This window comes from Balearica regulorum, chromosome 12 (assembly GCF_011004875.1).
Source record: "Balearica regulorum gibbericeps isolate bBalReg1 chromosome 12, bBalReg1.pri, whole genome shotgun sequence".
Classification (NCBI taxonomy): Eukaryota; Metazoa; Chordata; class Aves; order Gruiformes; family Gruidae; genus Balearica; species Balearica regulorum.
Window position 1 is genome coordinate 3,775,602 of NC_046195.1, and position 15,357 is coordinate 3,790,958.

At 38.1% G+C, this 15,357-nt stretch overlaps 1 protein-coding gene across 2 annotated transcripts in view; it reads right to left on the reverse strand.

Annotated features, from left to right (window-relative positions):
- The window catches only part of TMEM266 (transmembrane protein 266), an 88,820-nt gene that overhangs the window by 37,836 nt on the left and 35,627 nt on the right, over positions 1–15,357 (reverse strand). For both annotated transcript variants that reach the window (XM_075764408.1, XM_075764409.1), the window contains exons 6-7: positions 10,392–10,546; positions 5,151–5,224 (exon numbers count right to left, since the gene is read on the reverse strand). In XM_075764408.1, coding sequence (XP_075620523.1) covers positions 5,151–5,224; positions 10,392–10,546 — 229 coding nt within the window. The remainder of the gene's footprint in view (positions 1–5,150; positions 5,225–10,391; positions 10,547–15,357) is intronic.

Below are 15,357 nucleotides of genomic sequence, written 5' to 3' on the forward strand. Positions count from 1 at the left end.
TGTTTCCAGTGCATAGGCATCTGCCTCACACGGTTTCTCTTCAGTAAAGGCTCTGAAAGGAAATGTGTAACTACTGACCTCGCCTCACATACTACCCAGTACAGCACACTCCCCATGTACTGTACTTTGTAACTGCTGTGCTCACATAGAAATAATTAACTGCAAAAGCTTGGTGACACTAATAGACATGAGCGCAGTACATCTTTTTTCAATGACTACCGCTAATACTATTATGATATCATATAGTATCCAAATGCATCTTTGCATAAACACTGCAGTTATACTTGTTCTTATGTTCTCCTATAATACTTGTTCTTAGAATATAGAGAAAATTAATGAATTTTAAACTGAAAATTCTGGAGATATTTGAAAGAGCTCTTCAGGAATAGAAATGGCTTGCTAGAGACACAGTGTACTACTGTAAGGTAAGTGCAGATTGGATAGAAAACTGGTCTCAAGCAACCCTGCATCAGAAGTTCCCTCTGGGCATGATCACACTAGTGCTGATTCTGATCTTTGAAATGCATTGTGTAGAAGGTGCTGGACTGTCACTATCAAGAGATGAAAGCACTGATAGAGCACACCATGTAAGACAGATGTATTCTTGGAAATGAAATGGGCAGACTGGCATTACAGGAAGGTGTCTAGCTAAATTCCTAGACCTCTTCAAAACCATTTTCCCCAGTAACTACTTTTTTTGTGAAGCAAGAAAAGTGGTTAGAAAAGAAATTTCACAGTATATTAAATATTTAATTTTTACACACTAGCAAAGAAGGAAGCTTAAATTTACCTTTAGAAATTATATTAGTATATACAATCCATATCTTTGTTCCTAGATCCTCCCTAATCAACCCCCTTACAAATCAAAACACACAGAGCCAGCAATGCCCTGTGTTTATGCACCATGAGAAAAGTTGAGTGTACAGAGAATGAAAGTAAACATCCAGAAAAGAAGCCACAGTTTATGGAAGAATTACAGAATTAATAGAAGATTATTATCTTTCTGCTCAGCTGTTTAAAGCTCACAAAAACGTAACAAAAGTATCATAACTAATTTCTCTAATATAAAATTATGAATTTGTTATGAAAAATATTTATTGGAAAGACATTATTTTCTCTTAGTTCTGCCACTTGGGATGTTTTTCCTTTTTAACAGAATCCTAATATAGTAGGGTCTTCCTTAAGAGGTTTTATTCCTTCCAAGGATTACTATTAACAAGGAGTAAAGTATCAGACTACTAGGAACACTTTCTTTTAACATATATGATGAGGAAAGTCTTGGTTTGGTTTTTTTTTCCCCCTCCTAAAAGTGAAAATCTAAAATGTACTTGTGAGCCATAGCTAATGAAACAAATTATTATCAGCTAAGACCCCAGACTTAGTCTACTCAATTTGAGAACTCATTTCTTGGATACAGATGCAAGAAAAAAAAGTCCCAATTCCGTGATTGCTTAACTTTAAGCGCATCAGAAGACTTGGTTACTCCCAGGGAAACACTCAAGCGCTGAAAGTTAGCAGAATGCCTGAGTGCTTGGCTGACTGAAGCACATACAGAGCAATGCGAACAACTAATATCAAAGAACTCCATTCTTGCACGCAAACAGTCTCATCAACCTTAGTGGAAAAGCAGAACTGAACAACAGCTACAGAATCAAATATTTGTGGCAATGTGATACGACTATTAAAATACAAGCAGACTCCAATCCACTTACCAAAACACTGTGACATTCCCCATCTTCCTTTTCTCAGCCAACTATTACCAAGGCTGAATTTGCCCTCTTGATAGGGTGTAACCCCGGCCTTGCCTTGCTGTTGGTACTGGGGTTTCCCCCCCAGTGTCTTTCTCTTCTCTTCTGTCTTAACATCTGGGTAACATTTGGTGCACAGACAAATCATAGTGATGTATGTAAACAGAGACAAACATACACAATCATCACCACTAGTAAATCCTGTTCAAATACTTGGAAAAAAGCAAAAAGAGCTGATGTGCACTTCACTTGAATAAGGATATTTTAATCTTGGGAAGTCACAGACAGTGACAAGGAATATAAAATTAACAGAGTGCAATACATTCCTTTAAGGCTTGTGGCTATAACACAAGTGTAGAGAGAGCACGAATATGCTGTGACAGTAGCTATTAATTTTCTTGGCAGCTGTTCTGCTGGCATTTGCCAGCTGCTGGCATGTTCGTCCCCTTCCTTTTAACCAAGCAGAGAGCCAGTGCGTGTTTAACTCCAACATGATAGGACTGTAATTACTTGCAACGCCTTTATAGAACCAGCTTTTAATCAGTTATATTCTTCCAAAACATTCAGATTTTGTGCTGAAAGTTTTCTGGATTTTAACAAGTCTTTTCCAACTTTCGATTATTTGTTCTCTAAGTTTGAGAGGAGGCCTTTCTGAAGCATTATGTGTCCATACATACAACTAATGGGAACCAAACTACAGAATAAACAATAAACATCCAAACTTAGGATTTGGTACTTGCTATGGAAACAACCCTTTCTGAACACCAGAAACCCTGAATCCTTGCTTTGAGGAAAAAGGTACTGACCGAAGGACTAATCAATCCTCAGCAGTTGCCTGTTATACCCAAGCAAACTAATTAAACCTGTTCATCTCTGGAAAATCATCCTGGCATGAATAGTCACACACTGCAAAACCTGTAACACACAATCATCTCAACAAATAATTCCAAACAAAGACAGCTGACTCATGGTATTGAGAATCAGAGGGCAAAACATCCCCCGAAGGCAACAAAAGTATAAATAAAATTAAGACGGATGAAGAAAACCAACGTGATCCGCAATTTTTGCAGTATTTTGTAACCTCTTGAAAAAACAAAATTTTTATTTTGATGAGAAAAAACTAAACCCTCTGTTTTTCCTCTGATAAGAAGCATTTCAACACAAACAGATGTGCTGCGGCTCATTAAACCAGCCTGGCACAAGGCCAACCCCAGCAAACCCAGTAGGAAAGGTACACCTTCATTCTCTTCCAGATCTGTGGTCTTTGAAGTACATCAAGGTGATCTGTGGGGGCACCTCTGTTGCTTTAACCTAGTCAAGGACTCTGAGCTGCCAAATGAACCAATATACAAAAATCTACCCTCCTCTGTGCTCCTTACATGGCTGCCTTGTGGCCTCTTTGTGTAAATTCAAACCATAATGAGATAGGTGAAGGAAGATACTTTGGAAGACAGAAAGTGAGTAGTAAGAGACTTACAAAAAAATGAGAACAACAAGTAGACAAAGACAAGTAGTTCCAAAACTTAATCCAGAGAGAGAAGGGGGAAAGCCAACACAGATCCAAAATGAGGATGGCAAGTCAGGCAACTAGTTTCGGCTCTCTGAAGTATTTCTGTTACTGTTTTCCTGCAAAACACTTCTGAACCAGTTCACGCACTTATGTGGGTACTCTGCCTCAGTAGAACTGAAACAACTCATTTCTTCCTTGGCCTTGAGGATCTGTCTGCACTGCCACCACCAACCAAAAACTGTCAGCGTATGACCTGAACTGTGGAAGGGATACAGGAGCAAGGCACTGCATCAGGGTTTGAGAAGAGCGGTTGGTGGTACAAGTGAATGAAAAAAGAACTTGAGACTGTGTCCCAGCAGAAGGAAATTAAGGACCACAAGTGAAGTTTTTTGTGAAACAAGCTCCACAAAGCTATGGAGATCAGGTGAGTGTACATGTGCAGCCATGCTGCTAGCAACAGAGTTACGAGCTGGTCCTGTTGGGAAGCTCAGGATTACAGGGAGCTCCAGGGTTCTAATCCCCACTGAAGAAAGATTCTGGAGGAGAGGGAAAGTATTTCTTTACAGGGAATGAACTCCATCTAGCAAACCTGAGCCTTTGAGAACTAGGATGTGCAATTCACAAAGGAAAGACTCTGCAAATATTTTTAATTGTTTAGAGATTTTTTTTCAGTCAGTTTACCTCTGTCCTACAAGCCACAATCACCACCAAAAGACGGGGATAGTAACCGTATCTATTTGTGTAACTGCAGCACCAGAAGGCTAGGATGCAAAGCAGCCTTGAGACCCCTGCCTCTCATCAAGGAATCCTGTCAGAACTGACAGTCGAGTAACACCATCTAGAAAATCCCTGTTAGGAGTAGAAATACAAAGTGATATACAGAAAGAAATGCATTTAATTAATAGAACCATGGAAATAAGCAGTGGTATAATACAGTGAGTATGAATTCCACACAAGTGATCTATCAAATCATTTACAGATATCAGAGCTCAGTGGTTTTTGATTTTTTTTTTTTTCCCAAACTTCGCCTAAATTTACCACAGAGTGAAGACTTTAACATCTGTTTGGATTATGATATTTTCTCCTCTGGAACTAGAAAAAATATTTTAAAACATTTAAGTCCAAGCTGTCTTCCAACTTAACAAACATAAAATGGGTTTTTTTTGTGACAAATAACACATTATGACTCAGAAAAATAGTCTTAAAAATATTTTGGGATATTTCAGGAGTAGTCTAAATGTCTCAATTCCAATGACTTCTTTTTGGAATAAAGTTGAAAGCTGTAACAGATTATCCCAATTTGGTCATTTGTTATATCATAACTACAGTCTTTTCCAATGCATACATTCATACAAATTTTTGCAAAGAAATTCACCATTTGTTTCATTCTCTTAACTGTGTCTATATACAGCAACCTAGAACATCTAAACTACCTACACAAATTGTGAGAGGAGAATTCCATTCTTAAAACAGATCTTTTTGTAAAAAAAAAAAAAAACAAAACCTGTGGATCTTTATTCCTGAAGAATATATCTTATTCTTATACCTTATACTCAGTGACACCAATAAGATTTCTGTGAGAACGGATGAAACTAGTCCTGTCCTGTGCCTGTAGTGCTTCAGAGATGACTGTTTCTTTCTGTAGTTTTCCAATTATAATTTGTAAAACAGTATCTTCCATGTTTCCTTGCCAACTCTAGGCAACTGACAAACTGCTAATCTAAATGAGATTTTTTAGTGTGTTCAGTAAGAGTTTTTTCTGTTTTTTTCTTTAAGTACACTGTGCTACATTTATTTACAGTCAAATTACTGTTAAACTCTTGCTAATTCAAATGACAGCATAAAAATACTTTGTAGTTCTGTATGGGGTGAAAGACTTTGATTATACATACCTCTGAAAAGAAAACAGACAGGATGACTAGGCTGATCCAGTGAATTATTCCTGCAAATTGTGAAGCACTTGAAACTGCAATTAACACAATACAATGAAGCATCATTATAGTAGCAGAATGCAACTTAGCTTTAATATAATTAGTACTGCTACAACTTACAAATGGCTGAAGCTTGCTTTCTTGAATTTTGTAATGGAAGTACCAGAAGGGGGATGGGATGTAATGGGACAGGGAACTCCAGCCCTGTCAGCTGCTCACCCTAATTCAGGCCAGCACGTTAGCAGCCACGGCAGCCCTTCATTGGAGCTTTTACAGATAAGACTGCTGGTAAGCACTGACATACACGTTTTAGATCTTTGATGCCCTGTCACTGCTCCATGCTCTCACTCAATGCACTGCTTTAGTACAAGTGTGTGAGTAAATCCTGTATACCTAAAAAATCCAGAGTTAGAATTCTGTAAGGAAACAGAATGCTCTACTATCCCCCCTTTATTCCTTGTATTCAGTCTTTCACTATTCAGCTCAGAAGATCAGTAATTGTCTGGAACGGATGCTTAAAAACTAGTGCTCAAACTGGGCTTCAAAATGCGTTTCTATCATCTAAATAAATAACCTAAGTAGGTAGACTTTTGTACAGCTCTCCAGATTTGGCATGACCAGCCGTGACTGGCTCAGGATCCCATTCCTTTCAGTGAGGTTTGACTCTAGGAAAACCATAGTGAGAGAAGCAACAGAAAGAACCAGTGTCATTGTTAATTGTTAAGAAGATCAAATCTTAATATATTAATTTTAAGGAGTTGGTGAAATATCAGCAATTCTAATTTGTACAACAAACATAATGTGATTATTTTGGTACAGTCTACTTCAGGAAATGTGGCTGTCATATGGACAGCTTTGTCTTTAAGGAAGTTTCTATGAGAGCTCTCAAGAAAGTTACAGTAAATGAAATAAAATTCCAGTTTAAGTAATTGGCTAAAACACATGATTTCCTTTGTAAGCACTCTTTTTCAGAAAGACAGTAACCATTAAAATCACTTATGTTTACTTCATTTCAAACTCCTCCATGAAAAGAAGTCTGTAAAGGGTAAGTTAAAATGGTCATTTATAAAACTCTGGACTCTACACACTACCTTCCCATATAGGTACTCTTCACACATGCAGACTGTTGAGTAGTTATTCCACTTTCAAAGTGGAATGACTTTGAACAAAAGTCCTTTCAGGAACTGACTGGCAGGAACACTCAGGAAAACTTATCTGAATTCATTAGAAGTATGATTTTACAGAGTACTAAAGCCTTGCACAGACACTCAGTGGCGTTAAATCAGGCTTTCACTTGATTCAACTTACTTTGCTTCTAAGTAAATTGAAATAAACTCAGACAAATGAGTTAGCTGCAAGACTACGTAAGAAGCTGTATGATACGGGTTGTCTTTGTGGTCTAAAATGAATGTCTTGAAATCTGGAGGGTTCCCTAATAAGTAAGTTGAACTGAAATTCTGTGATCAAAGTTCCCTTCGTTGCTGACAAAACAAAGCAGAAAGTTGAAAGGGTTCAGTATCTGAACTGCTGGCAACTCCTACTCTGAAGGTCACATGCTCTCAAGTTTGGATTAAGTGAATGAAGAGAAAAAATTCTCTTTGCTTCAGGGTATCTGTGAATCTACCATTCCTACAGCAGACAGATTAAAATAGTCTGTGCAGTCTTGGAGTTTCAAGACTTAACGTGTAACAGCAAAGTTCAAGTATGTGCACAGCTGTCAATTGACATACAAGGCTCCAACTGCCCCTTAGTGGACAAAAAAGATATAGCAATCACAAATTTGGAAAGAAAATCAATTGCTGCTGCTGCACTAACAGTAGCAGAGTGCTGGATGTGCTGCCAGACACTGTGCAATTAAATTGCCAGTAAACCAGTAAATTTTAAAAAGCCTTCCAAGCAGGAAGCTTTTGTACAAGAGCTGAATCACTTGCCCATACAGTGAATCTGGATACTTGCCTCTTCCAAAACACTCCCTTTCAAAAATGCAGTGAAAATCTACAAAACCGGGAGAAGAGTCCTCTCCAGGTGTTCACCCCTGCTCTGTGGTGGTTTGGATACATCACTGGGATTCGGTTTGAGGCAAAGCACCTAAGGTATTCCGTTTCTACTTTTATCTGGAACAGAATTTCACATTTGTTTTACTTGTAACCTTTTTCTTCCCCAAAATTGTAGCTAAAAGCCAAAAAGTTCTGGTTTATTTCACATTTTGCTTTTCTGGCAAATCCAGGATGCTTTTTAGTTGTGAAGATGGCTCTGTATAAAATGCAGAGTACAGCCGACCTCAGTCTATCTCTTCCTCCTTTCCCTCTCTTTCACATCTCCTCAAAATGCATATCCAGGAGGGGAGGGATGAAGAATACATCCTGACAAACCCTGACTGGCCGTTACAGAAGCTTGTACTACCAGCGCGTGTTTAGGTGGATGCTGTTCTTGATGATGACTTCTTGGCAGATACAAACTATACTGCTCCTGCAAGGCGCAGACAGCAGTCACTGCATAGTTTGGGCAAGCATTTTGCCCAACGTGCATTTTCTTTGCACGGCTACACACATACTCAGACAGGGCCCTGATCCAGCAACCAAATGGACAGAGTGGAGCTTTTCAGCTTCCAGTTTTCAGGAAGGCCTGATGCCTTTTACAGACACACTGGCTGTAGCTGATTGCTGGAGGAGGACAACACTAAGATGATTTCCTGAGCTGCTTTCCCCTAAAACGACTGAAGACAAGGAAGGGACAGCATGGTCTGTATTTCTGAGTGGGGGTTGGAACCTGCCATGACCCTCTTTTTTTGAAATGAGGTTCAAGTGACTTAATATACATCTATTTCTGCATTTGCAAAACATCACAAGGTATTGAGATGTTATTTTGTTAATGCATGTGAAGAGCTTTCAAGATAGAACTAAAAAAGCTGATTATAGGACAGACATCTATAATAGGAGACCCATTATGTCCCCTGCTTTCTGGGGTTTCTAATTCTGGCATGAATATGCTTTGTGCTAAAATACCCTTAAAGGTCTCTGTCCTTTTTATGTGTGTGACCTACACGTTTGCAAACGTGGTCTCCATCACTGACACCGACAGTTTTGTGTATGGGAGAAGTACACAGTGGAAGCAAAGACTGAGGAGAGGAGAATGATGCTCTTAAAATGTTACAGCAAAAGAAAACATCTTTTTTTTTTTTTTTTCTTTTTTTTTAAAGGAAGCTTCCTAAGTAATTACAGTCTATAATGTGGATTAGCAGTTGTTATTATGAACAAAATTGGCAGTGATGCGCTGTAACATATTCTAATGCATCGGTTGATTTAATACACAATAAGGAATCATTTAAAACTGTAATTACATTTTTGAAAAACATAATTGTGGCCTAATGGCTTTTTAAAACCTTAAGGTGACACACATTCCTCATATGACACCTGCAATACTTACAGCAGCCCCTCCAAGACAGCCTTTATCTGATTTCAAACAAAACAGAAGGTAGTCAACTTAACAAAGGCAAGAAGCCTGATGGGTTGATGCATTAGTTAAAATGCAAAGTAGCAACAGAGAGCAGACTGAGGCCTTTCTCAGGTGCTCAGAAAAGTCATACAGGCAGGGGCAACCTCTGAACACTGAAATAACCTGGCTCGACCAAACACCTATAGGTCATCCACGAGGTGTAAGCTGCAGAGCTTTTAAAGAGTATCACATGCACTAGATACATAGAGGAGGGAGGATCCCTAAAATAAAGCCTTCCTTAGAAAATTATTCAGGAAATAACTGGTAAGAAAGCAGGTGCTTCCAGAGAAGAGTCTCCAAAACGGTGTTGTTAATCTTAGAGAAATCAACAGAAACAGTTTTTAGACTCCAGCTCTACAGGAAGTGACATTTCTCTACATGAACACAAGATGTGGCACCTCAGTAAATATTGTTGAAAGCTTCTTCCTCATTCAATTTTTAAGGACTTACACCCATAATTAGCATTCCTGACTTTTTTTTTGAAGGCAGCAGACTTGTCCAAATTCTGGGCTTCCTCATCCAAAATGGTAAATCACAAGAGTACAGAAAATAACAACTGTAACAGAGCGGCCATGTTCAGAACAGTGTGGGCACTATGGACAGACAGGGCTGTAAATGGTGGGCAATGGTGCAGAAAGACAGCTTTGTCATTTATTCATCTTACAGGGCTTGTAAAACAGCTGCAATTATCAATAGTCCCCTAAAGTAATCTTAATACAATTGCAATACCTAAATCTTTACAGTGAAATCTAACTCCACTAATATCAATTGACAAATCACAAAAATAAAAGGACTTCAACAGAATAAAAAGTTTGTTTGCTCAGTTTAAAGTTGCCATAGAAGGTACCTGACCATGACTCTCTCATGCTATGTATTCTTGCATTTATGGGATTGTCTGAATCCCATCAGTGCCTTTTTGACATATCTGAATTCTAAAGAGATGTTACAGGCATAGGGAAAAATGTAGCTGGTACTTGTATTCATGTCAACTTAGTATCATAAAAGAAAAAAAAAAAAGAAAAGCAAAAAGGGGCAGAAGGAGGAAAAGAGGAATAGAAATAAAAAGATTAATTAGGAAGCAAAACAACAGCATTAAAATTTCCATTGTGGAACCTGCGTAAAGTGAATTCAGATAAAGCAAAACTCCATTTAAGCTATTGTTTGACTCCCAGTGTATTAGCAAAGGAGAATGAAAATCTCTATCATTTCAGTGAATTACAAGATAGAAATCTGTAATTTCAAATCCTACCCACCTCAGTAGAAGTAAATTAATAATAGAGATAGCACCAAATACCCTAGTAAGTTCATCACTTCTGTCTGTCCGCATAGTTGTGAAAAATACCAGAAATTAATGATGCACAAATGATCTTTCATGTATACAGAGTGCGTCTGTAAACGACAGACCTTTTCAAGTACTAATGACAATATATGCAGACCTCTGCATGTACACTCTGCCCATATCCTTTGAAAATTTGTCCTATACTGAATTTGGTCAGCTAAATAAGGAAGAGACTGACTTCACTATACCAGGGTTCCAAAAAAAACACCTTTCTTACCTAGCCTAGTAATCATTTAAATGGTAGGAAAAAAAAAAAAATCCCCACCATCCTCCCCCCTTCAAAACCTCCCAGCAAGTTAAGCCTTTATTTCATGAAAATTAAAAAAAAAAAAAAAAAAAAAAGAAAATTAAAAAATCCTCCTACTCACACTGGAGAAGCTTTATATCTATTAGGAGTTCCAGAGTCAGAAGAATCACCACCAATACTACACAGGCTACCAGGAAACCGTTGAGACTTGCACTGAGCAAAAATACCTGCCACACAGCTGCTCGTCTCCCACAGCACGGTTTTAGCCAGTTAGATCTAAGGAAATAAAATTAAGAGGAAAAACAAGAAAAGAAAAGAAGAAGAAGTGAAAAAGGAAGAGCGCTAAAGAACAGTGAACTCAAAATGACAAGTTCTGCTGTTACGGATACACTCAGCAATAATGTACAGACTTTGCAAAAATCACTCTTGGTTTCTTTACCAAGGTAAACACTTCACAAAAAACTTCACCCTGGGGATCCTGTGTGTCTCTCCAACCCTCTGGAGTGTACCATTGTTCACGTGCCTTCCAATGCACTAACACAACCCTAATTATCATACATACTTTTCTACTTTCTTCCTGTTTTACTATTTTTCATGTGTTTTTATTTTGACATACATGCTGCATTATCTGTGAGTACTAAGGCATAGCAGGATTCTGTTCTTAGCTTAGGTTAGAAGCTAATGATGTTTTTTTAAGAATTTCTCTGCTATTGAATGTTACGGTCATGCACCTTTATCCCTGTTCTAGTATGAGACAAATCAGACAAGAGCTGCCAAATCTGGTTTGCAGCAAGCAGTCCACGATATCACAGAAAAGAGCAATAGGAATCTGGAAAACACCAAAGAATAAACTCAGTGACTCCACAGCTACACCTATACTAGCATATATAGACAGCCTGGCAAAGTGTCAAGCAACTGGCCAAGGCTGTTGAGCTCATCTGTTTGTCTAACTCTCACCAATCTGTTTGTGGAGCAGGCCAAAAAGGACTTTCCCAGAGTTTGGGGTAGCACAGTTTTGGGGACAAGCATACACCAGGGACTGCTCCCAAACCTAGTTTAGATGAGGTCACCTTGTTTTGGAGGAAAAAGAAGGTTTAAGCAAGAGGAAGGAAGCTTTGAGGAGGCTATGAGAACCAGAACTTTGGAAGGAAGTTGATGAATCAGTAAGTGTTGCACTAGTATTGTGCTAATGCAGATACACATTTCCAAGAGGGGTATTAAATTTTTTTTTTTCTTTTGAAAATATTTGTAATAGGAATAACAGTAGCATGGACTTCAGAAGCATAAAGCCCATCCTGATACTTTTTTTTCTCCTAATTTTACTTTGACACAGTATTGTGTCATTTCTTATCATAGTGTTTTGTAATGTTCTTGTACTGGCCCACCTCTGAAAGTTCTGACGCTTTACTGATACTTCGTATTTTCAAACCACTGTAAAGACACATTAGCTAATAAAGAGACAACATGATTTATTAACAAGGGTTTAAGAAGCTGCAAGCATACACAAGCGTGGTGCAGTAACCACACTGTCTGAATCAAAATATCAATACACAGAAATCAGTGGTATACAGGAAGGTATGATGATACTGATCAATTCCAAATAAACAGCTCTAGACTCAATAACTCATGTTACAATCAAACACTTGGACAAACATCATGAAACATTCCCTGACATACCCACTCTCAAAAATGAGGCAGAAAGTGATGCTACGCTAAGTGCTCAAAGACTTGACACTTTCAAGCAGCTTCTCAGAATCAAGTATATCAACTAAATACTTGTACTCAGATTGCCTGATTACCTGACTGCAAAATACCTCCTCAATTGACTCTTAAAACTTCAAAGAAGATTTGACAAGTGTTACTATCAGGAACTTGTCCTTAGTTTAACTTTGTTACAGTTCTAGGCTGCATACAGGATGCACTAGATTTTAAATAGGTATTTCTAAAACATAAGGAAAAAAAGGCATTGCGATAGGGCCTTTTTGCAAACTTGATCTTTTAATGGATTTTATTTTACATCATCTCAAAACAGAATAACTCATCTTTACAACAACTGTTATTTTGGGTTTGGGGGATTTTTTTTTTCTAGGTCTTTCTAAAAATAATGCTAGGGAATGGCCCTGTTTAAATAGAACTGGATTTAGTTCTATCCTCTTCCTATATTTATCTTCCTTTTTCCAAAAAGACCGGTTTTGCCAGCATGTTAATACTGCAGGCATTTTCCTCTTTCCTATTCTCAACATGACCAGTAGAGGGCCTAAGTACATGCCTTTAAAAGGTCTATGTAGTCAAGATTTTCAAATATACCAAATGTACCAGTAAGAATAAATCAACTGTGATACTCAGCACACATTACATATAGCCATGATAACTGTTATTCAAGCTAATCATTACTCACAGAATGCTAAAGAATGTGGAGTTATTCTATCTGTGCAGTACTGATATTGCACTGATTCCAAAAAACTTCTGAATGAAACTATCAGTTTATGACTGGAAAAGCAATCAACTTAAGAGGTCAAGTGCAGATCATTTGCATGTTTACACCTATATATCACTTACAAAATATATAAATTGATTTCAAAGACACAAGAGTGTTTAAAAATTAAGCACTGAAAAACCACCTCCAGTTTCCTATCTTAATTTATTACACTAAGATGCATTTGTTCAATGCTTGTCCTGTGAACGGACAGTGATTAGCATCTTCACATCACTGCCTGGCAGACTTCGTCCCAGACTTCCTCCAAGTCCTCTGAATCCACTGACATAAACAATCATGATGAGCTCTAAAAGGAGCGCTGGATGGTTTCTTTTCTGGGTGCTGCTTAGCTAACTCATTCCCTGCTACCTCTACACTCCTGTGTAGTAGAGTCCTGATTTTGCCCTGGGTTGTTTTTTGGGGTTGAGGGGGTTTTTTTACTTCTTACTTCTTGCAAAGGATGGACATAAATAATAAAAGGAATTATACTCCAACTAGAAATATATTTTGGATAAACTTGTTGACATGCTAACCACACTGACTCCTAATACACAAATCTCATCTCCAACCCTGTAACCTTCGTAGAGTACTATCTCTCCCTACTGATATGTAAAGGCTCATCCATTCAACAGAGGAGAAATCTGGTATTTGAGAAAAACAAATCCCTACCAGAATTAGTGTGGGTTTAAACTCACCTTGGCCATTTCCCCTGCAATGCTGCAAAGCTACACTAAGTTTAAAGCTCAGATTAGAAACTCAGCTATACAAACTTTTCAGAAGAATAAAAGTTAACTTGCACCACTCATAAATTTATTAAGAGATTACATACTAACCATATACAAGTAAAACAACCTTTTCCCTCACTCCAGAAAAAACAACAACACCCCCCCCAACCCCCCCAAAACAACAACAAACCCCCCCCCCCCAACCCCAGTACTCTATTCTGTTCAGAGAATAAGTACAACTTCTTTTGGTGTCCTGACTGTGTTATCTGTGGATGCCATGCACTATATGGATACAAGTAAAGGACTTAGGACAACTTTACTGCATCACTTCTAACAGGCTCATTAGATACCTCAGTTAGTCCATCTATACAACAGGAATATTATTTACCTTTCTTACAATACCTGGATGAAGTAAATAAATGTACTAGCATGGGAATTTCTTAGTTGATGGTGATACAGGGCTGTAAAGTTTTATTATGAGACATTAAAATATATTTAGTGGAATTTTACCGGGGTAACTCTTTTTGAAAATAATTTCACACATGGTTTTGTGGAAAACCAATCTGTCATCATCACTGCTAGTTTTATTAATAAACAGCTTGGAAAAAAGAACATAAGGCAAAACTGGGAAAGGTTTAATATATTTATTTGGTAAGGAACCACTACAAACAATTTGCTCAAGCTGTTAACAGCTGTCACTGTTTCTGTTTTCTGGTCTTGCAAACAAATACCCCAAAATGTGCATTATACCTTACCCTGCTTTTTTTTTCTTCTTTTTTTCTTTTGGTTAAACAGCAAGTGTTTGCATCTCACAAGATGGCTATGATCAGAAAACAGAAGGATGGATGAGATCCAAATCACTATCTGAAGTAGAAAGGCCATGGTCAGGAAGTGACAGAAACACGCAAAGGCTAAGTAACAATACAAAATCTGGCTGAGACAAAACAGACAGCAGAGCCTCACAGCAGGCTACAGGTAGCAGCTGAAGATCTTGAGCAGCTCCGAGGAACAGATAAGAGCTCTGCACCCCTTTCCTGGACTTCTCCTACAAGCTTGGTTTAACTACAGAAGTTTAACTATTGAGAGCACCCTCATCCTTTTTTTTTTTTTCCCCCTAAAAATTTTACCATTTCTAACCCCATTATATATCTTGGAGGACTGCTGCAAAACTCAGTTGCTCAAACAGGAAGAAATATTCCCCCAGTTTTCAGCTTAAACTCACACATGGCCAGTTTGTACACATTTGCTCTTGTGCCAACGTTGTTCTTTAGCTTGATTAGTTCTTTTCCCTTGCTGGCATTTTGTCTGTGAAGCATTCATACGCAGCAATGGCATCCCCTCATTTAATTTAATTAAGGCCCATGCATTTTATGAAGCAGACACTCAGTTTCTATAACTGTCCTAGTAGTCCCTTCTGCATGTGAATACAGACAACCAGAGTGGTTCATAATATTTTGGAGCCTTCTCTTTTCCAGATTGAAGAGTCCTAGCTTACATAGTAATCTCCAGTGGAAGTCATATCACATCTTTGATGACTGTTTTCCTTTGAATCTTTTCCAGTTCTATCTGTATCTTTTTGACAGGGACCAGAACTACACTCATGTTCAAGACACGGGCAAAGCCTGGATATATAGAGAGGCACAACAATGGCCTCTCTTTTATTGTCTACTCCTGTCCTAAGGAATCCTAACATCTGATTTGCTTTTAGACTGCTGCTCATCATTTAGTTGACCTTTTCATGGACTCTTCCTTCTAGACTAATATTCCTCTTTTCCACATTTCTCCTTTGCCCTATTGCTTATCCTTTTTTCAATTTTTGCACCAAGGCGTATCTTCTCCAACTTAGACGATTAATTCCAGTGTTAAGCCAGATAAATTAGACCCAT